This window comes from Xenia sp. Carnegie-2017, unplaced genomic scaffold (genome assembly GCF_021976095.1).
Source record: "Xenia sp. Carnegie-2017 unplaced genomic scaffold, XeniaSp_v1 HiC_scaffold_16, whole genome shotgun sequence".
In the NCBI taxonomy this organism is placed as follows: Eukaryota; Metazoa; Cnidaria; class Anthozoa; order Malacalcyonacea; family Xeniidae; genus Xenia; species Xenia sp. Carnegie-2017.
Window position 1 is genome coordinate 5,271,620 of NW_025813469.1, and position 27,991 is coordinate 5,299,610.

The window sequence follows — 27,991 nt, forward strand, 5'->3', positions numbered from 1 at the left end:
AATCAAACAGCCTGTCAAAAAATTTAAGTTGTATTCATATTTATTACTGGCTAAAACTGATATTATTAACCAAAGTATACGAAATTTACATTGCTTGAACTTTTGTGTACGCCGCCATGTTTTTTTAAACTTGATTTACGCAATGCTCTAATTCAAGTGCACAAGACGTTAACTATTTTTCTATAGTAAACGTTGTAGACACAATATACTCAAATAATTTCTGATTCTATTCCTTACATTAAGGCATCAACCTTAAAGCAGCTTTTACAAACTGTTGGGGCAGGAGGTGGATTGAAAGGCAAAGGGGCCCGTGTGTAAAAGGAGTAAAAATGAAATCTGAGGCGAAGAACGGAATTCCGCAATCTTTATACATTAGCGAGTTCAAAAAAATATAAAATCGACATTTCCCTTTCAGAGTTTAAAACAGTTTACTTACGGGAAAAACCAACTTATATGTATAAATTATTCATGTGTATATTTTTCTTTAGTAAAAAGCAGGCGAAATAAGTACAATATTGTCTGTTAGAACACAATTAATGTGATAGCTTCAATTTTAACAATGCAAGACAGATTTTAACTTGATTTTTTACAAATGTCAACCCCAATAGAGGTCTTTTACTAACATTGTGTATAACCATGTACGTTTTTGATACCAAGAATGGCTTTAATGATATAAATAATGATGCCCAAAGCATGAATATTGTTGTTTTTGACAAAGACATTGCCTCATATGGTAAGTTGAAAATATAACTTGGTCTAAATGTTTATCCTTTGTCTGTGCCATTGTTGTGCCTTCCACCACCATTTTAACCACCATTACCCCATTCCACTCCACCACCGTTCCACCTCCACCTCCATTCCACCTTCCACCCCCCTCCATTGTTTCCACCACCTCCACCTTTCCACCACCACCTCCACATTCCACCCTCCACCTTTCCTCCACCTTCCATCCACCTCCATTCCTTCCACCTCCATTCCACTCCACCTTCCACCTCCATTCCATCCATCCACCTCCACCTCCCACTCCACCACCTTCAGCTCCACCTTCACCTCCAGATCCACCACCTCCTTGACCTGCTCCACCACCATTAGTCGGCACCCATACGGGATTATTACAAAATGAAGGATCGTATGATCCTTGCAGTACGTTTTCCTTCTCTTGTCCTATCCAGTTTCCTGGAGGCTTGTATCTCCCCACAACGTAGGTACAATCTCCTTTAACTGATCTTCCAATTCCTAACTCTACACTTGTTTTCCACACAACTTGTGTAAAATGCCCAACAACTTTGTCTCCCTTTGCTTTGCCTGTATTGAAGTCATAATCACATACTTCCTTATACCTAAAGGAAAAAACACAAACGAGTGTCAAATTAGGTTCAATTATTTCAAGACTATAAACTTTACAGATATATGTACTTGACATAAGGATGGTTAAATATACCTAAAAATCAACGCACGTAATTGACCATTGCTTAAACATTAGCGAGACATTAGTTTGTCAAAATTATTCTGAATTTTGATTTTTATCAGTAGTTTATTCCCCATTTAGCTGTTATTTCCTCCTTAAGGTCGCCTTTCACAATAACACTTTTTAGCTATTGTAATATGAAGAAGAAGACAAAATCAATAAATGTAAAGCCCCTATTTTAAAGAAGACAACACGATTGACTGTGGAAAGTATACATAAATTACATTAACAAAGAGAAAAGAAGTTTGCTAACTTCAGCAGATCAAAAAAACATACCATATTATTTAAATCAAGTCAGTATCAAAGTTAATAAAATGAACCTTTCCATATAATGAACCTTTTAATAATCTTGCTTACTTTGTCTTTAGGGAGAAATAACCGACCTCTGTTTTTTAGTACAAAAAACTTCGGTCCGATATTTCTCCGTAAAAAAACACTTGTATTTCTTTTCGAAATCGAATTCGTGATGATCAAACTGAACGCTCCAATTGAATTCCAATTCTGAGTTATTTCAAACATTTGATAATAATCGTAAGTTGACAATCACTTTGTAAATCGTAAAAAATATTTAAACTTTGTAAAAATTGTAGTGGCGTTGCTTCTTACCAACTAGTTGTTACAGTTCCTCCAGTAGCAGCCATGCCACAGCTATAGTAAATGTTTTCACCATCACCATTTCTCTCTTCGTTAGATGAATGTCTCAGAGTACCCAAATCTGCCATGCGTTTTGCCCAATTTGCTGCTTCTTCATTCATTTTACTGTTGATTGTCATCGCTGGGACATTGTGGATTGAACGATACTGGTTATGCGCCTGCAGAGCTTCTTGCTCAAAGGCACTGACACCTTAAAATGTTAAATATGCAACACACTTTGTAATGAAACTTTGAGTAATTCATAATAGCAAAGATTTGATAAAATTGGCTAGAAAACTTCAGAAACAAATAAAATACAAGCACTTAATAAATTAAATTACAGATTAAGCTAACTAACTTGCTACTTTTATTGCACTTCCATACTTAATACTTACTTTGTTGTCCACCTCCATCTCCTCCACCACCACCCATTCCACCACCTCCAGCTCCGCCTCCACCACACTCATTCCACCACCTCCAGCTCCAGCTCCACCTCCCATTCCACCACCTCCAGCTCCGCCTCCACCTCCCATTCCACCACCTTCAGCTCCGCCTCCACCTCCCACTCCACCACCTTCAGCTCCACCTTCACCTCCAGATCCACCACCTCCTTGACCTGCTCCACCACCATTAGTCGGCACCCATACGGGATTATTACAAAATGAAGGATCGTATGATCCTTGCAGTACGTTTTCCTTCTCTTGTCCTATCCAGTTTCCTGGAGGCTTGTACCTTCCCACAACGTAGGTACATTGTCCTTCAGTTGATCTTCCAATTCCCAACTCTACACTTGTTTTCCACACAACTTGTGTAAAATGCCCCACAACTTTGTCTCCTATCGCTTTGCCTGTATTGAAGTCATAATCACATACTTCCCTATACCTACAGAAAAAACACATGTATGATTAGTGCTGATTATTTTTAGGCTATGACCTCCAGAAATGTATGAACTTGACATCAGGATGTTCGTATTGGTAAAAGTATAGTTTTGATGCAATTACGGATAAAAATACATGAGTGGCTTTTTAAGACCGCAGCAAAGTGCGTGTTTCGCTGTAATTGCACGAAAACTATTATTAATAATATATTTTTAGATATTTCTTGACTGCACCGTCTAACTCTGTCTTGCTTTGTAACTCTCTATCGTTGTTAAAAAGCCTCGTTACGCGACTTAGCTGTTAAAAATCTTCCCCCCAAAACAGCTTTTTTGTTTTCATTCTTAGTAATATTTTGCAATTCTTGGATTGCAAACAATTTGAATTGTGCAAAATCTTCATTTACTTAGAACTGCCGGACAGTGCTTTTTTAATTGAACAGAAATTTATTTGGCATTCACTGCTTTTCCGTCCAAGAGTTTTTACAGTGAAAGAATGTTATATTCAGTGCGGTGTTTTTTTTTTGAAATTAAATTAAGATATGATCTTCGCACTTTGCTGGACAATTTAAGCAATTGTCTCATGAACCTGAAAAATTCAGGTGACTCAACAGGATTCGAACACATGACCACTGCGGTGCCGGTGCAGTGCTCTGACCAACTGAGCTATAAAGTCACACAGTAGAGAGCAGGTCAATTTTGTTGGGCTCATGTTTTCTCGTGAAAGGAATGTCATATAAAAGAATGTTATATGCAGTGCGGTGTTTTTTGTTTTTTTTTGAAATTAAATGAAGATATGATCTTCGCACTTTGCTGGACAATTTAAGTAATTGTCTCATGAACCTGAAAAATTCAGGTGACTCAACGGGATTCGAACCCATGACCTCTGCGGTGCCGATGCAGTGCTCTGACCAAATGAGCTATGAAGTCACACAGAATGAATTTTCTGAATTCTCAGTCACATGAATTTTTCACGAGAAAACATGAGCCCAACAAAATTGACCTGCTCTCCACTGTGTGACTTCATAGCTCAGTTGGTAAAGACATTAACAAAACAGTGGCAGATTTGAACATTTCAGTTTTATGATTAGTTGCAAGTTTTAACATCACAATCTCATTCTATGATCAGTAGGTAATGAATTTTGCTCAAAACTTTCTTTGAAATGTTGGACGTGATTTTTGAGATCAGGGCTCTAATTGCAATATCTCTTAAATATTTTAAGGGCTTGATATAAAAAGTAACTTAATATTATTTTGTAATCGAAAAACAAAGTTTAAGTTTTACAACATACGTAGTGGCTTTGCTTCTTACCAACTAGTTGTTACAGATCCTCCAGTGGCAGCCATGCCACAACTATAGTAAATGTTTTCACCATCACCGTTTCTTTCTTCACTAGATGCATGTTTTAAAGTACCCAATTGTGCAATGTGCTTTGCCCAATTTGTTGCTTCTTCATTCATTTTACTGTTGATTGTCATCGCTGGGATTGATTGAACGAACTTCCGCCTGCATTTTCTTGTCCGCACTTCCAAAGTCACACACCTACTACTTCCATACTTTCCTTTTACCATTCCACCACCTCCACTCCGCCACCACCATTCCACCTCCACTTCCCTCCACCTCCCCCAACCTCTACCACCTCCAGCTCCACCACCTCCAGCTCCACCACCTCCAGCTCCACCCATTCCACCACCACCCATTCCACCACCTCCCATTCCACCACCTCCCATACCACCGCCTCCCATTTCACCACCACCCAATCCCGAGACTCCTATTCCTCCAACAACCATTCCATTACCACCAATTCCACCTCCTCTTATTCCACCATTTCCTATTCCACCACTGCCAATATAAATTCCTTTACAATATTCAGGGTTGAAATCACCACGGAACACATTTCTCTTTTCTTGCCCGATGTAGTTCCCTGCAGGTAAATATCTTCCCACAACATAAGTACATTTCATCCCATCCAAGCGTCCAAATGCTCGTCCGATGCCTAACTTTTTAGTGCGACGCCACACTAACTGTGTAAAATGATCAACAAAACCAAGACTTTTTGAAGGCTCGTCAAAATTGTAGTTGCAGATTTGATTGTACCTTAAACAACAAAGAAAACGAAATCCCAAAGATATTAGAGTGGTGCTGCTATCTTTAAATGCCATATAAATTGCTAATGAGTAAATGAATCTTTTGAAACAAGGCGTTCTTTCTTAGCTTTATAGCAAACATGTTGTTTGAACTGTTTGCGATCTCAAAATCTTCCTTTCTTTAATGAATTCCAAATCCTTGATGTCATTGTTAAAATCGTTTTACTTTTATGAAAAGGCAAGTGACATACGTGCTTACAGTAAGCAATAGAAAACATTTTCCTAGTATCAATAGAGTTGTATAAACATGGGGGAAAGTTTGGGAAAAACGAAAATATGCATGGTAAGCACTAGCTCTAAATACGAGTGTTTCAAAGCAATTTCGAGCTTCTCCCAAACTTTCACAAGTGTTTATATAACTCAATAGAAAAAAGTCAATTTATTTTTTATTTCATTTATAAAATAGCCTTTTAAAAACAATATTGAAAAGATAAATGAATTGATTTTAATGGCAAGCTGTTTCTATTTTCTCCATTGTAATTCCCCTCATAAGCCACGCAAACCTGCGAGATCCTTGCGAGACTGAAGTCTCGTGCACTATTGAGTTTATAAAACAACCTCCAAATACGGGCGCTGATTGGTCGTATGCTTGGAAAAACTGTGTTGATATAACTCAGTATTACACGACATATAAAAATTGCTTCTTCATGAAACCACCTGACGAACAGAATTTATATGATTCAGTAGTGGTTGACCCCCCTAACACCTGTAAACACCACTGAATTAAATGATAAATATGAATTGCGGCAAATTTCTAGCATGGAATTAATATAGATTTCTTTTGCTTCTCTTTGGGGATAAATTTCTATTAAATCATGCTAATTCTGAAAAAATTGAATATCAGCTGAAGTCATAGAGAAGACGTTTTTACACTGGGTTTCATTTTATAACTTCCAACTTACCAAGCTGTCGTTACGTCACTTCCACTTACGTCACTTCCACAATATGCAAATATATTCTCTCCGACACCTGGTGTAATTTGCGAGTCATGGCTCACGTTGTAAAATCCGTTTTTGGCTAATTTACGAGCATACCGTTTTGCCTGCCGATTGAGTAACCAGGATCTCTTCAGCTTGCGAACACTGTGGATTGCTCTGTACATGTTATGCGTCTTTAGGGCATCTTTTTTAAAATCACGGAAACCTACGATGCAGACGAAAGCATATTTTATTCAGCTTTCACACTTTTGTCAAGTACTTGTGAAAATGCACGTAAAATCAAAACATTTTTAAGACATTTTTTTGCAGATCATAAATTTATGCTGCTATGAATACAACAAAAAATTTCTTATTTTTGATACAATTTTGATTATATGTCATAAATTTATAATTTGTAATGAGGTATTAGGCATGAAGTATAAACATTTTATTACCTTGCCAGCGACCTGAAACCCTGACTCCATTAATCATACCTCCCACTCCAGCACCACCTCCAAGTCCAGCACCACCTCCCACTCCAGCACCACCTCCCACTCCAGCACCACCTCCCATTCCATTACCACCATTTCCACCCCAGTTACTTGACCAACTTCCTCCACCATTACCACCATTTCCACCCCAGTTACTTGACCAACTTCCTCCACCATTACCACCTCCCATTCCATTACCACCATTTCCACCCCAGTTAGTTGACCAACTTCCTCCACCATTACCACCACCCATTCCATTACCACCATTTCCACCCCAGTTACTTGACCAGCTTCCTCCACCAGTACCACCACCACCCCACGAAGTGCTCGATTTCTTTTGCTGTTCTGTCATTTCATTTCCACTGAACGCTTTCTCTGTTGGTTTTATGCTATTAGATCCTAAAAATATCAAATCAAATATTTTTTATTGGTGGTAAACATCGTCTTATATCTAGATGAAAACAACATTCTGAACCTTGTACAGCATTTTAAGAACACAATATCAAAAACCTCAATTTGACAAGTTGAACTGAGCCAAACTAATGAACAATTCTTTAAAGTGGAAGTATGATTATCGTGTTTTCTTTCATTCAAGCAAATTTGATTGTGTGGTGTGATTATAAAAAGAAAAAAAATCAATTCAAGGGACTATTTTTCTTTTTATGGAGGTTTAAACTGCCATTTAAGTTCAATTTTTGTACGCTGTTTTGTTCCACGGCGTGTTTGAGAGGCTGGAACTAGCGTGACGCAGATAGGGTAAGCTATTCACATCTACAAGCATGTGTTTAAATAGCAAATCGTTGGTGAAAGCGCTTTTCTCGTTGAATCCTAAAGCAATTACGCAAAAAAGTGCGTGGTAGCTGGCTGTAGCAATTTTCCACTCAAAGAAAGTGGGTATTTCAGTTCATGTTATACCATTTTTTGGCTATGAGCATGTCGAAGTTTCCCCTGCCGAATCTCCCCCAAAAGACGTTGCTTTTATTGAAAAGCTGTCAAATATACAAATAAATATCTTAAAATCTTCGCCAAACCACTTACTCAAGTAGCTATTATTTTATAGATGTAAACACGTTTCTGAGCTGAAGTGTTACCCTATCTACATCACACTAGTCAAGGTTTCAGGTTTTTAGTATAACGTTTAAGGTACACGAACGGGTCGACTTTAAACGCTCACAAAACAATAAAAAACAAACAAATTTCGTTTAAAACTTTGCGTAAAACACAGTTCATGTTACAAAGTTTTACTTTAAATAATATCATAGTTCTACTTCAATCAAAAGTGATGTATCTCGAGCAATCTAGAGTTGTTAAATTTTTACTTAAGAAAGATTGTCATGAATGTTCTTTTTCAAATGATATTTTTGCTTTAATAGTTTTAGCCTGTAGAATGCGTTGTAACTCCTCCTTTAATGTTGTTTATCCCGAGAAATTAAGTCTTTAAAGAGTTTGTATGATTACATAAGTTAATAAGTTATGAACATTGAAAGATCCTCGAAAGCTTACCTTTACAGAGAGAAAGAAAATGAAGTACATAGAACAGCGCATATCCAATGCTCGCAAACATTATGAATGAATGAATGAACAGAAAAGGCGATCTTTTTCCTCTTCACAACAATTAGAAAGAAAGATTACAACAAGTCGGCCATAATCTGTTTGCATTTTCACTACTTAAAGCAATTTGGATAGCTCAATATTGTTCATAAAAAACAACAAATAAATTAATTCTTGGTTGTCCCATATATGCATCAACTGAAACACAGAAACAGTATACAAAGCAGAAACACTAGATAAAAGGTGTCATTTTTCTTCATATAATATTTTATGAAAAAGTTTCAAAATCTGTTGATGGCGCCCACATACCTTTTTACCAAAGTTCTTTCACAAGCATAAGTACATTTCCATCACATACATAATGCTATTCTACTTTTCCAGATTTCTCCTTCAACCGTTTGCATTTATATTGTCGATAATTAAATCCGTTACAAAATTCTGTCGACAAAAACCAAAAACGAAATTAGAATTGTTTCAATTATTGTCAAGAACAATTAAATTTTTGAAACATTATCTGGTGGCACGATACATCACTAATTAGAGTTGACAATACTCCACCAGAAAATGTTAATACAACGAAGATCATCTCCTTTCAACTAATCATGTATTTTAACATTTTCAAAATTTACAAATTTGTTTCATTATTGCTTTCATATTCGAGTATGTTTTGAAAAAATAATCTGTTCTTTTTATAGAAAAAGATTCAGTTGTATATGTCAATTCAAACAGAAAATACTATACAACTTTTAACCGTTTGCTTTTGTATAATGTTCTGTTCTGTACCTCACTAAGATGCAGAGTTACTTTGATTGTCATTTGTAATATAGTCGATTATCAAAGAATAAGGCCAGAACAACTTCCATATGGTCTAAAACGTATAGCAAGCAAGGACCAAAAAATGCATTTTATCAATGCTGTGGCTATTGTTCAGTGAAAATCTTTTTTCTTCAAGTACTCTTCTACCATTACACTATAACACGCAAGCTAAACAGCGTTACTAGCGTCGAGAATAGTTGCCATTTTTTGTTTTTCAGTTTCTTTGTCAGTAACCTACTGACAATGATGTATTTTTCTCGACTTTCGCTATGATAGAATGTAGAGTATGCTTTCTTTTCAACTCCTGGCACACTACGTAAAGATGGCCACATGATATCGCATTTGTTTTCAAATCAAATTAAATTTCATATGAACTGAAGACAGACATATAACACCAGAAGGATGTCCAGAATTATTTTCTGCAAAGCAATCATTTCATAAAAAACAGGTCAATTGGCCGTCATTTTTGGTCATTCTAGTTATTTAAGAATGACGCCAACGAGTTCGTTTCAAGTGAAATGTTGCCTTTATGGGTTTTCCCGTTAATCAGGTGGGTTATAAAGCTTTTAGGAATTTTAGGGAAGCGCTAGTTGTAGGTTTTTGGGCAGAAAATACTTTTTGTGCGAGGTTTTTTGGCTCATTGACAAAGTAAAGTATTTTTTTTTGTAACAGGGAAATAGACCTAGTACATGAAAAGGTTTATGAAGTAGTTGGCTAAAAGAAAATGGGTTTGAGAATGGATGCGTAGTATGCCAGGAAATGACAAGAAAACATGCTTTACACTCTATGAAAGCAAAATTCGAGCACATGCATACATCATGGAGGAATACACTGATACAAAAGTGCTTCACAACAAAGATATTTTCTAATATTTTATTTTACTAACTCAACTTATAACACTATTTTGTAACTCTATAATTATTCAATCAACATAAAATTTACCCGCTGAACGCATCAACATTCTTGAGTAACACGATTAAAATGTAATTTAACAACAAGTTTATCTTAAAACACATGTGAATTCTTCAGCCTTTCCAGCTCCACCTTCACTACCACTACCACTCATCCCAGCACCACCACACATTCCAGCATTACCACCCACTCCAGCTACATCCCCACTACCACCACAACTACCAATTCAAGTACTTTCTCTATTCAAGCCATGCGCATGGTATGCACACAATCAAGATTTTCACAAAACGAGGGATCGTATGATCCTTCCAACACGTTTTCATTCTCTTGCCCCACCCAGTTTCCTGGGGGTCTGTACCGTGCAACAACGTAGATACAATGTTCTTTAGTTGATTTTCCAATTCCCAACTCGGCACTTGTTTTCCACACAATTTGTGTAAAATGGCCCACAACTTGTCCTCCCTTCGATTGACCAGTTTTAAAGTCGTAATCACATACCTCCTTATACCTGAAAGTAAAAATATGTGGAAAATTTGTATTCATTAAATTTTTACACGACTATGAAATATTAGAAATACTTTTATTTAGCATAAAGTTTAAGAACTTAAAAACCAATTCACATCAAAAACAATCTCAAATTCGTATTAACTCATTGCTCTATTTGATTTGCTCTTATTCACCAGCGTATATTCTGTCTTTTTTCAAATAGTCTTTATTTTAGAATATGCCTCCTCTCCTCTTCAGTAGTTTCTATCTGGTCTTTCTACATTTAAGAAATAAAAGATGTTTACTGTATTTGCATAGGCCTTTGCAAACCGAGGAGATTTCCTGGAGAAATCAAGAATAGAGAATTCTCACAAACGACTGCAAGGTTTTCATAAGGCCGAGCAAACACAAAAATGTCTTTCATTTCGTATATAAAACAACAAGAATGCACGACAGACGAATTTAAAACAGATTTTTTAATTTTTTTCTAAAACATATTCATAGTTGATTTGCTAATTCTCTTTGATTGATTTTATTGATTGAGCTCAGATCGGTTTGCATGAGCTAATGTAAACATAGCTATAGATCAATCAGCGTATGCGTTGTATTGTTGTTATTTTATGAATAACAATATTATCTAAAACATCATGGTTCATGGGAGCTTTAGCTTGACTGCGTGATTTAGCCTAATTATCACCATGTCAAAAAAGTGAGGGGCTGGCAGCAGATCTTTGGGGCAGTTTCACATTTGCATTTTATCATACCAAAAGCATACCTCTCATTCTAATCATGCACATTGGCTGCACTAAAAAAGTCTTTGCTAACTAAAGCTTATGTTAAAGATTCCATAAAATCCCCACTGGACTCTTACTTTTCATTTGCCACCACTTTGTTTTCTGGTGCCTTTGTACTCCTTATCTTCTCGCCACTACATATATCCTGCAAGGCTGCATACCGGAATTCTAGTGACTCTCTCAGCTGCTACTGCTTGACAGTCACTAACCTCCTTTTGATTACATTGTCTACGCAAGATTTACTCTCTAACTAGTCGGAGAGTCACGACCTAGATTGTGATTTAATGCAAAAAAATGCTTTTCCCAACTAGAACTGCTATGATTTAAATCCAAAGTTTGAATTTTTGCAAACGCTTAATGGTAATTCTAACTTCACGATCATTTCGTATATATTACAAAAGAGCGAATTTTGTAGCATGGTAGAAGCTCTAATTCTCACCACTCAGCTGTGACAGATTCTCCAGAGACAGGCGAGCCACAGCTATAGTAGATATTTTCACCATCACCATTTCTTTCATCGATAGATGAATGTTTTAAATCACCCAAAGATGCTATGTGTTCTGCCCATTCAGCTGCTTTTTCGTTCATTTTACTGTTGAGTTTCATAGCTGGGACATCGTGGATTTTACGATACTTGTTGTGTGCCTTCAATGCTTCACACTCGAAGTCACTGGAACCTTAGAAAGGTCAAAAAATGCAGGTTTTGCATTTTTACTGCGAGTAATATGTGATTGCAAAACATTTACTACAGTTTGCTTTTATCAGCTGACTTTACTAAATCAACATTAATCAAAGTTGCATGAAATTAACACTTACTTTGTTTCCCATCTCCGCCATCGTTACTAGCATCACTTTTGGCATTGCCTTTCATTAAAAGTCAAATTTAAAATATTGATATTTTAAATATCGAAGCCACATTATTCTTTTCCCCCTTCGGACATGTACATTGTTTAAATGCTAATCCTATCCCCCTTATTTTATTGTGAAAATTAAGATAACAAGAGCATAATTAGTAGAACAGAAAAATTTTTTATAAAGAATTGAAAACCAACATTACGAAATATAGCAAATGTTTGCACATTCGACAATTGAGCCCGCCCTCTGACTTTGATGTTGTTCTTACTGCCTGTACCTGATAATCGTTAAAGTATCAAATCAACGTAGAAATCATATTTAGAAATGTCTTCAGTCATCAATCTTTTGATGTTTTTTAATTTGCGTCGTTAGTTGTTATGGCAAGAAAAACTAACTTTTGAAATCAAAATAACTGTTTTAAACAATCAATGCTCATATTTCCATGCAGTTTTACACTGCATGTCCTCGTAAGGAAATCAATTACAATATGCTCAAGAGGAAAACTAATAACAAACAATTAATATTGTTGTTAAAAATTTAATGGTGGCACCATGCATCACTCATTACTGTAGACAAAACTCCATCATAGAAAGTTGACACAGGTCATATTAAGCTGTTGTTATTCAATTAAGATATAACTGCTTTTCAAATAAACTCTTACATACATACATAGGCAGTCACTCTATTAGAGTATGTATGGCGCTATTTGCATTTTTATTTTTTAGAATTCGAAAGCTAAACTTTCTAATCTCCCAGCCAATCTATTTTGATTGTATTTGATAAGCAACTGGTTTCAATTCATGTTTATAGTTTGGTGTTTGAGAAATGAAAAATTTCATTGCACATCTATGGTTGGTTATTTATTAAATAACCAAATAATGTAGAGACACTGGGCCAATTGAAAGACGTATAATTAGGCAATTAATCTGTTCATCTTTAGTAAAGTGGAAAAATACCATTTTCATACTTAGTTGTATTGCTTAAAAAATAAGACACTTGTTTGCACATCCTGAAAAATTCTAGCCATAAACGCATCAAAAATGGTACACATTTTTGGAAGAAAAAGATTTCTATGTGGTTATGTAAGGTTGCTATTAGTACGAAATATAAATTTTTCTCACCTTTTCTGTGCTTTGACCTTCCAATTGAATGAATAAAATGCTTTGATTCTTTGTTTGTAGACTTTATTCCACAAGATTCTGAAGGACGAAATAAAAGTATTTTCTATGAGTTCAGTGTTCTTAATCAAAAGGAATGTCTGTTAAAAAAACTGTAACATCACTAAATGCATTAACTTTTTGAATACGCTTTTTCATTTCCATGCATTGTTTCATAGTATTTAAGACACGCTGTCATGAATGTTGAAAAACGAATGATATATATTTCAAACTTTCAGCAGCTATTGTCTTAGACTACTAATAAGTCATTATATAGTGGATAGTATTACATCAGTCATGAATATCAATTGATCCTTAAACGCTTACCTTTACAGAGAGAAGAACAAAAACAAGTTAGAAGGAACAACGCCAGTCCAATACTTACAAACGTCATGAAATAATGAGAACGGAACACAGCCAGCTATGTCCTGTGCGCAACAAACAAAAACAAGGGCAAGAATAAGCCGTCTGAAAACTGATTGCTTCATGCAATTGCTGTTTAAACAGCCCGAAAAAAACGCCAAATAATTCCTGATTATATTATTGACACAAATATAATTCAAAATAATTTGTCCAGCAGAAACACTAAATAGATGTTATTTTACTCATCTACTAAATATAAATCATGGAGCGCCTACATTCAACATCTTATACCTGAAATATAAAAACTCTGTTACATACAGCAGTAACTTTCGATCACAGACAACATCATATGCGATCTCCAATTTTCGAAATATAGTTTTTTACTACCTGCATCTAGCTATCAGTAAATAAGTAACAATACTCTGCAGACAAAAAGTTTATACTCGTCTGGTGGCACTATACATCACATATTACCGTAGACAATACTCCACAATAAAATGTTGACAAAAGCTATTTTAAACATATGTTGTATTACAATTAACATCATTGTCTTCCGAAGAACTCGACGAAGAGCACGCAATGGCGTTGTTTCTCATATATATTTTATTTTCTATAATTTCCCTATATTGACAGCTTGCTAAAGACTGACTATTTGGCTCGTTTCAAACATGGCAATTTACATGAGCCGAATGCATTAAAGACAAATGAAAATGAGATAAAATTCCTCATTATCTTTTTTTCAAATGCATTCGGCTCATGTAAAATGCAACGTATTAAACAGGCCTTATTTCTATATTTTTTAACTTTTAATTAAGGCGTAGCCTGATAATAGCTATAAGTACATTTTTTTCTTGTATCTAAACGAAACAATGATAACAATTTTACTAATCCCAAGTCTATATCAATACTAATCCTAATTAATTTTAAATGTTTTTCAATAACTATTTTGCATCCTTCTAAGCACATTACCTTTCAACTAAACTTGTTTTTTAACATTTTGAAAAGTCGCAATTTTATTTCTTTGTTGCGTTAATGTCGAACAGAGCTCATTTCTGTGGTTTTTTTTTGACAATAAATTTAGAAGAAGCAACCAAAGGCAGTGATTTTAAAGAAATTCATCAGAATACAATCCATTTCAAGTTGTAGCGTTGCTAACTCGACAAAGGGCGATATTTCTATGTTTATATTTTTTTATGTAAAAAGCTCCTTGGAAATCAATTATTTGTTAAGATTATAACATGGAAAAACATGAATACTAGCTAGTAATTGTAATCCCTGAAATATTCTTTTTCGATGTTGTTAAGTCCACAAAAAGAAGGAATTTCCATATTTTCTTTGACGTAAAGAACTGTAAGTTTTTAACTTCGTGGATTGATAAATTAAACAACAGTCATTCCTCAATGCTAATGAAGTGGAACAAAGTGATCGATCATCGACCGACAAACCGTCAAGCTTAAATTTTTTTAAGAAGGTTTTTAAATGTCTTTCTTTGCCACGGACAGTTTTAATTAATGACGTACAGATGCTGCACAACAAAGATATTTTCTGATACTATGTAACTCTTCCCGATAACATAGTCTTAGTAATCTTATTTATTTAGTAATCCTATTAGTTTAATTAAAATCAAGTCCACCATTAAGCACATTAACATTCTTTAGCTTTGCATAACATGGGGAAAATGTAATTTAAAATTAATATTTATCTTTTAAATCATGGGTTGTTTTGACGCCACCTTCTTCCCATTTCTTATTCGAACTATGCCTACCCTTGCTCCCAGCAAAAGAATCCGCCCTTCCTTTTGCTTTAGCCCGTCTTCCACCTTTTCTTTGAGCATCATTTCCTACTTTAGTGGTCTGAAACAACTCAGGATTTTCACAAAACGAGGGATCGTATGATCCTTTTAACACGTTTTCACTATCTTCCCCCACCCAGTTTCCTGCAGGCTTGTATCGTGCAACAACGTAGGTACAGCGTCCTTTAGTTGATTTTCCAATTCCCAACTCTACACTTGCTTTCCACACAACTTGTGTAAAATCGCTGCCAGCTCCCCTCGATCTGTGAGTATCAAAGTCATAATTACACACACCATTGTACCTGTAAACAAAATTAGCTTTGATTTAATTTTTTCAGCACTGCCACTTTCAGAAATAATTCTACATGTCATAAAGTTTATAAAATGAAAAGGCAACTCAGATCAAAACAATCGCAAAATCCCAGAGAATTCACTAGCGCATTCATTTTCACACACACATATTTTTTCTTTTTGGCAAACCTTCACTGCTGTACTTTGTAAGGCATGCATCCGTGTTTCTCTAGAAGTCGCTGTTAAATATCCTCTAACTATTCTCATTACAAGTAACAGTAGTATCTGGAAGCATCATGGTCCACCGGGTCTCCAGTCGTCGAAAACAAGAGGGGCGATTTTGGCAGATACTTTGAGTAATTCTACATCAACCTTAAATTTTCTGTCCTACAGCACACAAAACGCCCACAATTTTAGCCTAGCTTCCACTACTGTGTCAAAAAACTTTATAGTACAACCATTATCACTCTTTATTATATAGCAAGCGTCATTTCCGGAAAAATGGCGCTTTGATTGGCACAGAAACTTTTTTGCTGGTCCATTATTTTCCCGTAGTCGACCACGATCCAAAAATGCGTAATTTTACTGTCAAATGTAAACAAAGTTTGCAATGCAAACAGCAAAACGCAAAATAAACGAACAAAAAACCATTTACGAATTTGATTCGAAGGAAAAACACTTCGAAAACAGTTAAACTATCCAGACGATACAATTTGAAACGATTTATTTTTTATGGGCGAAAACTAGAAAGGTGATAGCCAACCGGTAAAAAACAACAATGACGAGAAAGAAAACAAGCTTCGTTTCAGGTCAAATAATGCCATATAATAATCCTTTCAATAACCTCGCTTTCTCGCCCTACGGGCTCGGTCTGTACAAAAAGACATCGGTGCAATATTTCACCGTAAAGACTTCGAGCTCGGTTATTAAAGGTTTATTGTATTCACTACAGCATTGCAAGTCTCTCTTGTTCTTCAACACACTTGTATTCCATTTCTCGGGCATCTCTCAGAATCTTGTTAAAAATTGTGTATCAAGAACTTTACACACACATCTCTCAGACTTTCCTGCATTTTTCTAAAGTGTAATCGGGATCAACTCGAATACTATTCCTTCTGTTTTAACGCTTTTAAAAAATTTTTCGCAACCTCTTAGTATACAGCAGTCACCTCTTTCTTTGTTAACTGAGGGAAAGAGTACATAAACTTTTTAAATTACTCTTTCTATCTTCCAGTCACACTTTGGGCATGTGTCAAAACATTCCAATGTTTTTTATAATAACTTTAATCTTCTGCACATCTTTTACATCTCTACTTCTCTATCTCCGTATAAATCAACTTTTAATTCACTTATCATATCAGCTGTCCTGTACAATAACCACTTCTGCTTTAACCCTATCGTGCACTTCTTTATTCTACCACTAAATCTCCTTTTCTACTTTTTCCAGACGACACACGAAGTGCTTTTATACCTTTTTCTCTGATCACTAGTCCAGTCATCTGGAAGCGCATCTTGGCATCTAATGCCTGAACCAGCTATTTCAATAGAGTCACACAGCACTCTTCCTTTTACAGCTCAAGCCACTTTGTTCATTGTACTGCCCTTGTCCTTCTTATCTGCTGCACAGCTACAGCTATACTGAAGTCAACACCTGTCACTATCCTCTTACTTTGAATACTGCCTTAAAAATGAACAATTGCAATGGTGAAGTGCCTGAAACAAAAGAAAAACCGATAAGCCAAAGAGAAAACAGAGAAAGAACTTTCCAGAGAAAACCCAGAGGAAACTAAGAGAAAACCAAGAGAAAACTAAGAGAAAACCAAGAGTAACCCAATACGTCACTTGCAAGTACCGGTCGGAGCGGAGAACTCAACTTGTTAGTATATCATGTCCCCAAAACTGAATTCAACACCTTCAGGCCATTCACCATAGAAAATGCTCTTTTTAAGACAATTTTCAAATTTGCCACAACGACAAATTCTATGTTTTATCTTCTTTCTAATAGAAATACTCTGTATCACTTCATATAACTTACTCAAGAACTTTCCCTTGTTTTCTAATTTACCTTTGGTCTGTGGGGCATAAAAATTTCTAGCAGTGAAGACCACGGATGCTTTATAAAACATTTAAAATGCCATTTAAGGCAACTTGATCAATTAACCCATTTTAAAGAAGAGCGAATTTTTGGACAAATTTTTATGTGGAAAATGTCATTTGCCTGTATCGTCTGTATGGGACTTTTTAGCAAAGTTTTCATTGAAAAATGCATTTGTTCAAAAGCTAGCATGTCAGCTTTTGAACAAATGCATTTGTCATAGAAAACTTGCCACTTGACTGATTTTGTTCGTCTGTAAGGTCTACAAAGATATTATGACAAATCAACCAAATGTGATATGTTGATACGTATAGAAGATCAAAGAAAATTCGCCGCATAAAAATTTGTCGTAAAAGGTTTCAAAAATATTCATATATTCATGTTCTGCCGCATTAAGTTCCTGTGAAATGCATTGTTTTCAACGGATTAAGACATGCATATATAAATTTGTGCCCCAATTAACGATTCTGGTACGCCACTGATCATTTATGCATGGCCTTTTGGTGTCATTTTCCAGCTTTTGAAATGAGCACATAATCACAAACTAGATTGTTCACGGATTTTTGCCGGGATTGCTATTAAATTCTGAATTTTTGCAAACGCTTGATACGTGGTAATTTTAATTCAAAATTTATTCCGAAGATAATAAACCTTTGTTTGTAAAAAACTTTGCATCTCACCACTCTGTCGTAACAGATTCTCCAGAGACAGGAATTCCACAACTAAGATATATATTTTCACCGTCACCATTTCTTTCATTGTGAGGCGAATAGTCTATTTCTAAAGAGCCCTTTGATGCCCAGTGTTCTGCCCATTCTGCTGCTTCTTCATTCATTTGACTGTTGAGTGTCATGGCCGGTGCATCATGGATTGCACGATACTCGTTGTGCGCCTGCAAAGCTTCTTGCGCAAAGTCGCTGAAACCTTAAAAACGCCAAATATCCAGGAGGTTTTTCAGTAATACCACAAGCAATACATGATTGAAAAAGATTCAATCATGAAAGTTATGTATATAAGCACTGTATAAGCATATTTTATTCATTTTTCAACTAAATTTATATTTTAAATGCAGCAGTAAGCTGAACACTTACTTTGTTCCTCATCTGCCACTCCATCTCTAGCTTCACCTTCAGTGATGCCTTGTCATTAAAGTTAAAAACATATTTCGATACGCATATTTTGTGAAATGCAGTGCATTATTGCTACTTTTTCATTGGGCATGCCCCTCTAAGAATTTCAAATGTGTGTACACTCGTTAACTGTTTAAGTATAGGCGTTTTGTAAATTATCATGCAGTTAAGCCAGGTCTTTGCTTGCAACATAAACATAAGCTCAAGTCAAAGATCTCCGTTTTTTTATATTCGTATGCCTATTGTAGTTTATTGAGACTGAGCACGCTTACTCTTATGCTTATATGTTTATATAGCAAGTGATGATCAGGCTTTAAGCCAATTCATACTTGATATTTTTATTTGCACTTCAAGAATTTTATTGAACTGAAAATGTCAACTTAGTATTGATATTGATGTTTTAAAACTTCAACTCATTTGAACTCAATGTAAATGAAAAATTTGAAAATTCACCGACAAATTCTTATTTATGCTGCAAACATAGAAAAGAGCAGAACAAACACCGTTTGTTCATGAGGAATGTAAACTTGGAAAATTGTATTAATGCTCATTTTTGGAGCTCTATTCATATTTTAATTTCAGAGTACAGTTCAGTGTTTTATTATTCAGAAAATACAAAAAAACTTTAACAATAAATAAACGTATTGTTTGCCAAAAAAAATTTGCATTTTTTTGCTTGTTGATGAAATGAAAGTCAATCATGAACTTGATATAAAATTTGTAAAAATCTCGGAGTACGAGCTTCGTCTTGGCCGTAAAAATTACGAAGACAGGGATGCTCCAATCTACCCAGAGCGGTTTTTACATTCGACAGTCGAACCCTCCCGTCCACCAATAGTGGTTTTCAAATTCGACTGTCGACCATCCCTCAGACTTTAATAATCCTCCCTACTGCCTGTACCTAATAATGGTTAATGCATGGTTTAAATGTAGCAATCATAATTCATAATGTCGTCAGTTGTAAAGTTTTCGACGTTTTGTGTTTTATATCGTTAATCATCATGACAATCAACTGAAGTCGTGAAATGAAAAGGCAGCGCGTTGAAGTAGTTGAAACATTTTAAACAATATATTTGAACCAGTATCTATCATTCAAGGCAACTTTGCACCATCAAATCTTTAGGACTGATACTCTTAAAGGTTGCTAGAAGAATTCGATTTTGGAAAAAAAGATGCAAAATAATTTCTGTCACAAGCAACAATTCATCCAGAAGCAAGAAAATCAGTTACAATTCACTGTGAATAAAATGGAAAAAAGCCAATACGAATTGTTGCCAAAAACAACGTCTGGTGGCACTATGCACAAATTAATTTTAACAATACTCTACCATAAAATGTTGATACAAGTGCACAACAAACATGTGTCGTTAAACAATGAAGATCATCGCCTTCAACTATTCTTGTCTTTCGACATTTTGAAGACTTGCAATTATGTTTCTTTAATGCCTTGAAAGTGACTGTCCACAGAGTGCCATTTGCATTTTCACTACTTAGAATTTCTACGCCAAACGTTTTCCAGATTTATTTGATAAGCTATTTTCCAGCCGAACTCTTTTGATTATTTAATTAATTATCAGTTTCAATTAATGTTTTAAGTTTAGTTATTTATTAAAATAATCAATTTTATTGCACATTTATTATTTGTTATTTAATAAATGACCATTTCCCCTACACGTGCAAAATTAAATATTTGATGAATGTGAAAAGGTATTGGTATGAAAAATAAAAAATTTCTCAGCTTTTCTGTGCTTTGACATTCCAACTGAATGAAAAGAATGCTGTGATTTTTTGTTTGTGCTTTTTATACCGTAAGATTCTGAAACGGCAACATCTTATTAGCTAGAGACATAAAGATACTTACAACATCCTGAACCAAGCAACGTTCTCAAAATTTGACACATGAGCAGAGCTCGACTTACGAAAAAATTCTACAGTTGAATACAGTTTTACATTTTCTCGCTTTATTCTGTCATTATTTGAGATGTTATCATTCATGTTGAAAAACAAATTATGTTTTTTCAAAGAAATTATGTTTTTTTATGATATTTTTTCTACAAACGTCTAGATAGCGCCACTTTGACTTCTTTTTGGCTCTACGGCTTAGGCTAGTATGCAGTAGACATAAATCAGTTTCAAACATCAACTGAACTTTGAACACTTACCTTCACAAAGACACAGAAAACAAGTTACGTAGAGCAATGCCAAACCAATCTTCAAAAACATCGTTAATGAATAAACAGCAAGTTTTTTCTGTGAAAAACAAATAAAAGAATGAAAATGATAAGTCTTTGACAAATTTTTTTTGAATGGCTGTTCAAATACTTCCTGGTTCTTTGATACAAATATCACGTACAATAATTTGCCCAGCAGAATCAATCAATAATGTTGTCTTACTCTTTATATATAGGCTCTAAAATAAACGATACGCAATTTTGCAGTGCCTAGGGCACCTATATTGTCAACATACCTGAAAGATCAAAATTTTCTTACGTAGCTACAGCAGTAAATTTTGGTCGCAGACAAGATGCAATCTTCAGTACCTGCAATTATATAGGTAAATTATTAACAATATTAGTAAACAAAAAGACACAATCATCTGGTGGCACTATTCATCACTAACTGCCGTAGACATTGCTCCACAATAAAATATTGCCACAAGTTATTTTAAACACATGTCGTAAAACGATTAAGATCATTGCTTTTCAACTAAACTTGATTTTTAACAATTTTAAGATTTAAAAATTTGTTTCTTTATTGTCCAAGTGTCGAACATAAGCAATTTGAGTTCCTTTAGGAAAATAAATTAAGTAGAGTGAAAATTTAGAAAAAGGAAAATAACAGTGATTTTTAAAATCTTTATCAAAATACATTAGGTTTCAAATAGCAGCCTCGCCAATTGGATAAAGGGAAATATTTTTCAATGCATATGTTTTTATGCGTTAAGTTTCTTAAAAATAAGTTAATTTTCAGCATTGTAATATGCATTTATAAATATTACCTCACCCTACCATGAAGCTTGTAAGATCACAGGTTTAAAGTGTCAGTAGTCTTTGAAATTTTGTTTTGAAAACAATACAGTGAACTGGGAAAATGATACCAAATGAAAGGGGACCAATTTGCTTCGCCAAAAATATCTATGAACCCCCTGGTGTTACATTCCCACATTCAGCTCAAATGAAATTTCATTTTTTTGAAAACAAACACGCTATCTTATCGTCATTTCTTACAAAATGCCAACACTTTAATCATTGGATGTTGTGAAGTCCACAAAAGGAGCAACTTTCATAGTTACCTTAAAGCAAAGAAGAACACAGAATTTTTATTTAGTGCATATACACATTATAAAGAAACAGTCATGGCATAATTTCTTTGAAGCAACGAAGAACATAGAAATTTTACTTATGCATACACATTATAAAGAAATAGTCATTGCATATAGTTTCCTTGAAGCAAAGAAGAACACAGAATTTTTACTTAGTGCATAGACATTGTAATTAAAGAAACACTCATTAGCATAGTTTCTTTGAAGCAAAGAAGAACGCAGAATTTTACTTAGTGCATATACATTATAAAGAAACAGTCATTGCATATAGTTTCCTTAAAGCAAAGAAGAACATAGAATTTTTACTTAGTGCATGGATATTATAAACAGTCATTCTTTACTGTTCTATTAAAGTGGAACAGATTATTTGCTTTGATCATAATGCTCAGAGCATTAAACAAATATCAGGTAGCAAAGTGTATGCGGGCAATATTAGGCAGTATTAACTCTATTTATAGTAGACTACATAGACAATTATGTACCAGAAAGACGTTATTCACTAAACTATCTTGCAAAAAAATGTCGGCTGAAAAAGAAGGTAAACGATTTCTAGCTTTTGTACGCAAATTGGTAACATGTAAGAAATTATCGAGATTAAATTCAAAAAGCTTGACAGTCCGTAGTCTAATCCAGCAAACATTCACCTTTTCAAGCAGTTTTTATGTATTTCTCTTCTTTTCCAAAGTGGAGCTTTAATGACATTAAAAATGCTGTACAACATTTTTTGATATGTTAACTCAAATGTTAACATTATTTTAATGATTCTGGAATTATTTAATTATCATCAAGTTTACCCATAAACACATCAATATTCTTTAGCTTCTGCCTAACACGGGGGAAATATAATTGAAATTAAGATTTATTTTGTAAGTCATGGTTTTCTATGACGTCACCACCTCCCATTTTCTATTAACGCTATGCGTATCCTTGCTTTCCAAAAAAGAATCTTCCCTCCCTTTTGCTTTAACGCGTCTTCCACTTTTTTCCTTAGCGTCACTTTCCCCTTTAATGGTGGGAACCCACACGGGATTTTCACAAAACGACGAATCGTATGTTCCTTTGAAAACATTTTCTGGTTCTCGACCAAAATAATTTCCTGGAGGCCTGTACCGTGCAACAACGTAAGTACAGTCATCCTTATATGATCTTCCAATTCCCAACTCTAAACTTTTTTTCCACACAATTTGTGTAAAATGGCCGACAGCTCGTTGATTTGATGATTTGTGAGTGTCAAAATCATAATTACACACCTCCTTATACCTATGAGGAAAAACATACGTGTATGAGAAACCAGCTTCAAGTGAATTATTTCAGCATTATGATCTTGGGAAATATCACTACTTGAAATAAAGTTCATAAACTTAAAAGCCAAGCTACATGAAAAACGATTGCAAGACTTCCTATAACCTCATTATTCTATTTGACTCGCTCTTATTCACCAATAGTCGATAGGACTTCAGTTTAACTTCATATATTAGCATAATGATCACCATGGAAAAAAGGAAGGGGCTCGTAGCAGATCCTTAATGCTATCCCATATCATACAAGAAACACAAGAAACCTAGAAAACATTCCTCGTATGCCTTCCTTAAGCTTTTTTCACCTCTTTTTTTACTTTCCTTATTTCATCACTATGGCCTAGTTCAAACATCGAACTTTACATGAACCAAACGCATTTAAATGAGGAAGTTCATCTCATTTTCTTTTGTTTTTAATGCGTTCGTTGCATGTACAGTTCAATGTTTCAAATAGCCCTAAATCTTGTACGACTAGTCACATCAGACACACCAAGCAAGGCCAAATTAACCAAGGGCAAGACTGGACGGCTGCCCAGGGGCGTCCACATCATTTAAAGGAAAATTGAACATTTTGCCTTACAGAACAAGGAAAAACATTTTGTTTATTCGTTAGGTCAATATCAGTTAATGAAGAACAGACTACGTATGACAATGAATCACGGTAAACTCATTGAGGACGATATAAGTGAAATTAATATGGACGAACTTATCAAAGACTGCCAGATCAAATCCCGCGAAATAATCCATCTCAAGTAACATTCAGTCATCGTATGCAAACGCTTCAAACGCTATATTCTAAGTTTATACTTTTATCACATGCTTTACAAAGTTTGTATTTAAAATTTGCTATCAAATAAATGGGCAGCCGATGGTCTTTAGAGTAAGGAAAGGGGCCTTTAGGTATTTTGCTGCCCAGCCCCCCCCCCACATCTCTAGGGGCCCAGACTCTAAGTGCCCTGACTCCAAGTGCCTCCACCACCCATTACCCCACAGGGCCCTGACTCCAAGCGCTTTTCAACCTTTTTCTCAGATCACTCACATGTTTAATTATCTAAAAGTACGTACAGGCTGGACAAACTTTAGTCAACCTATAAAAGTACGTACAGGCTGTACTTCATTGTTCTCTTTCTTTTTCTCACCACAAAAGTTATACTGCACACCAGCTTTCTGAGAAATCTAGCTGGACTCTCACGTGTCACAACTTTGCAGGAACTAATATTATCCACGAATTTGAGTCGTCTACAAAAGATGCAATCTTGAATTATTCGGATAAACCCAATCTAGATTATGATTCGACCTTAAAAATTCTGTTTGCGCCACGCAACACTTGTTGCTCTGATTGCAATACAATACAGAATTTTTAAAAACGGTTATTGCAGTTTAACACACATTTCGTAAATATCAATAAAGTTCAAAGTTTGCAGCGGTTTAGCAGTTAGTAGTGGTTTTGCTTCTCACCATTCAGTTGTGACTGATCCTCCAGTGACAGACATACCACAGCCATAGTAGATATTTTCACCATCACCATTTCTTTCCTCGCTGGATGCATGTACTAATCTACCCAATGATGCCATGTTTGCAGCCCATTCTCCTGCTTCTTCATTCATTCGACTGTTCATTGTCATCGTTGCGACATTGTGGATTAAACGATACTTGTTGTGCGCCTGCAAGGCTTCTTGCTCGAATTCACTGAGACCTTAAAGTAAAAAATGTCACATGCTTTGCAATTATGCTTGGTGTAATTCCAAAAATTAAATATAATTTGCTTGAAAACTGAAGCAGCAAATAAAATACGAGTACTTCACAAAACCACATGACTGATTACTCTAACTAACTTACTAATTTATTGAAGATATCAACTTAAAACGTACTTTGTTCTCCACCTCCACCTCCACCAGCTTCCCCATCACCTTCACCACCTCCAGCCTCACCTCCACCATCCATTACACTGCCTCCATCTCCATCTTTATCACTCATTTTGCCACCTTTAGCTCCACCTCTAGCAACATTCATATGACTGTCAAGTTTAATGGCTGTGACATCGTCGACGGCACGATACTTTTTGTGCGCCTGGAAAGGTTCTTGCTCAGAGTCACTGACACCTTAAGTAAAAATGCAAGTGTTTTTGGAGTTATACTGCGAGTAGTATGTAAGTGGAAAAGATTAAATATATTATACTACAAAAATCAGGTAGCTTAGGAATTCACACACTAGCATTAAATAAGAAAACTTTACGGATTCCAACAAAATCAATATTTAATTGCAGCAGTAAGCTTGGCACATACTTTGTTCTCCATCTCCTGTCTCACTTTCAGTGGTGTCTTAACATTAAAGTTTAAAACATATTATAATATGGATATTTTATGAAATGCAGTTGGATTATTGCTGTATAGGCTTATACATCGGGTCAAATGTACAAGGGCGTTTGTTTATACCCCTCTACGAATTCCAAATATGCGTACTCGTCAACAGACACTGTTTACGGAGGAGTATCCTAAATTATCACAAAGTTAAGCCAGGTCTTATTTGCGATATAAACATAAGCATCAGATCAAGATTATCAAAACTCTCCGTATTTTATATTCTTATGTCCATTATAGTTTATAGAAAGTGAGAACACTTATTTATGCTTTTATATGCATATATTGAAAGTGAGGAACCAGGCTTTTAGATGGTTGCAGAAACAGGTTGAATGTATTTTTATCGAGCCGCTAGAAAACCAACGAACAATAAGCAAACGCGTTGTTTCCAAAAAATGGTGTACAATTTCTTTGCAGGTTAATGAGACTTAAGTCAATTATCAAATTGATATATAAAATTTGTGAAAATCTTGGAGTACAAATCTTATCTTGGCAGTAAAATATAAGACGGCAGGGGGGGCTCCAGTCCACCCTTAGCAGTGGATTTGAAAATTCGCCTATCGAGCCCACCCCAGAGTTCTTTAATTTTCCTTATACCGCTACTTGATATTTGTTAATCTATATTCTAAACGTAGAACCGTATTTCATGTCGTCGATTGTAATTGTCGACATTTTGTATTTACGTCGTCGTTTGTTATGGCATTCAACTGAAATGAAAAGACGGAACGTCGTAGAACAACATGCAAAATAACTTACGTAAGATAGGAGTGTTAAACAATAAAAATTTGATTCAGTATCTATCTCTCGGTTAACCTTTGCACAATCCGATCCCATGGATTGGTAGTTAAAAGTTTGCTAGAACAATTTAGATTTTGGGAAAAAATGCAAAATGATTTCTGTTAAAAAATCATTTGGTGGCACTATATGCATCATTAACTACTGTAGATAATACTCCACCATAAACTGTTGACACTGAACACGTTATACAATTAACATAATCGCCTTTCAACTCAACTTGTCTTTTGGCCTTTTGAAAACTTGCAAATATGTTTCTTTATTGCTTTAAAAAAGTGACTGCCTATGAAGCGCCATTTGCATATTAACAACTAAGAGTTTTAACTTTCAACTCTTTTGATTATTCAAATAACCAGTTCCAGTGTACATGCAAAGTTACTGTTTAATAACAAAATGTATTTTGAAAAAATTTAGCGAAACAGATGCAGTTGTTTGCGTATCATATAAATATGCCACTACAAAAACATCAAAAAATGGTACACAGTCTGTTTTTAAGAAAAGACTTTGTAAGTCATATGATTTTTTGGAGAAGGTATTAGTAGGAAACAAAAACATATCTCACCTTTTCTATGCTTTGACATTCCAACTGAATGAAAAGAATGCTGTGATTTTTTGTTTGTGCTTTTTATACCGTAAGATTCTGAAACGGCAAATAAAAGTATTTTTTATGAGTACAGTTTTTTGAAAAGAAAATTTGAAAACTTTCCTTTGATGGGTTAAAAACAGCTCAATTAAACGAAAACTTTAATATCGGTAATTTCATTATAATGAAAAAACTTATAAGATGTTTAATATGGTTTAAGAATCTTCTCACGTTGTTTCATACTGATTTGAGACATGTTGTCAGTATACTGTTAAAAAAAGAAATGTTTATTCAAACAAATCATGTTTTTATGCGTTTTTTTGCGGCAGAGCGTCTAGATAGTGCCAACTTGACTGGTTTTCAGCTCGACCGCTCATGCCAATCAGAGTGGAAAAATATAGCCATCGGTTTTGAATATCAACAGATTCTTGAACACTTACCTTCGCAGAGAGAAAGAACGCAAGTTACATAAAACAACGCCACGCTAGTTCTCACGAACATCGTGAATGAATTAACAGAACACAACAAGCTCTTTTCGGTGTACAGCTATGAAGAAAAAAAAACAAGATATCAAAAACAGTTTGTTTTTCGCAATGGCTGGTCGAACGTCTAACGCCTCGGAAAAAAGCGTGAAGTACGTCTTGACTATTTGACACAAATATCACATGCAAGAATTTGTCCAGTAGGAAGAATGAATAAAATATGCTATCTCACTCCTCTACATAATACAAGTGATATGGACTTTCAGTGCCCAGGGCACCCATAGTTAACATACCTGAAAAATAAAAATTCTCTCACGTGCGGCTGAATAGTTCGGTCAAATACAACATGCAATCTCCAGTACCTGCAACTACATATGT

General features: G+C 35.1%; 1 protein-coding gene across 1 annotated transcript; it reads right to left on the reverse strand.

Annotated features, from left to right (window-relative positions):
• Positions 1-2: 2 nt before the first annotated feature.
• Positions 3-27,991, reverse strand: LOC124435891. The gene is made up of 26 exons (XM_046985823.1): positions 27,907-27,991; positions 27,572-27,677; positions 27,111-27,188; positions 25,679-25,714; positions 25,325-25,495; positions 24,852-25,089; positions 22,980-23,355; positions 20,936-21,023; positions 18,735-18,782; positions 18,324-18,567; positions 15,160-15,559; positions 13,430-13,523; positions 13,067-13,144; positions 11,907-11,954; positions 11,530-11,767; positions 10,055-10,318; positions 9,137-9,210; positions 6,496-6,930; positions 6,026-6,266; positions 4,288-5,073; positions 2,694-2,983; positions 2,595-2,642; positions 2,497-2,508; positions 2,075-2,312; positions 821-1,340; positions 3-11 (listed from the first exon to the last, which is right to left on the reverse strand). The coding sequence occupies exons 2-26, from the start codon at positions 27,630-27,632 to the stop codon at positions 3-5; spliced, it is 5,115 nt and encodes a 1,704-aa protein (XP_046841779.1). The 5' UTR covers positions 27,633-27,677; positions 27,907-27,991.

Excerpts from the sequence above, each read along its gene's own strand:
- LOC124435891 (XM_046985823.1), bottom strand. The coding sequence starts at position 27,632 with ATGTTCGTGAGAACTAGCGTGGCGTTGTTTTATGTAACTTGCGTTCTT. Across the intron at positions 27,189-27,571 it reads CGTTCTTTCTCTCTGCGAAG|AATCTTACGGTATAAAAAGC; the intron begins GTAAGTGTTCAA and ends TTGCCGTTTCAG. Across the intron at positions 10,319-11,529 it reads GAATCTGTCACAGCTGAGTG|GTATAAGGAGGTATGTGATT; the intron begins GTGAGAATTAGA and ends TTTTACTTTCAG.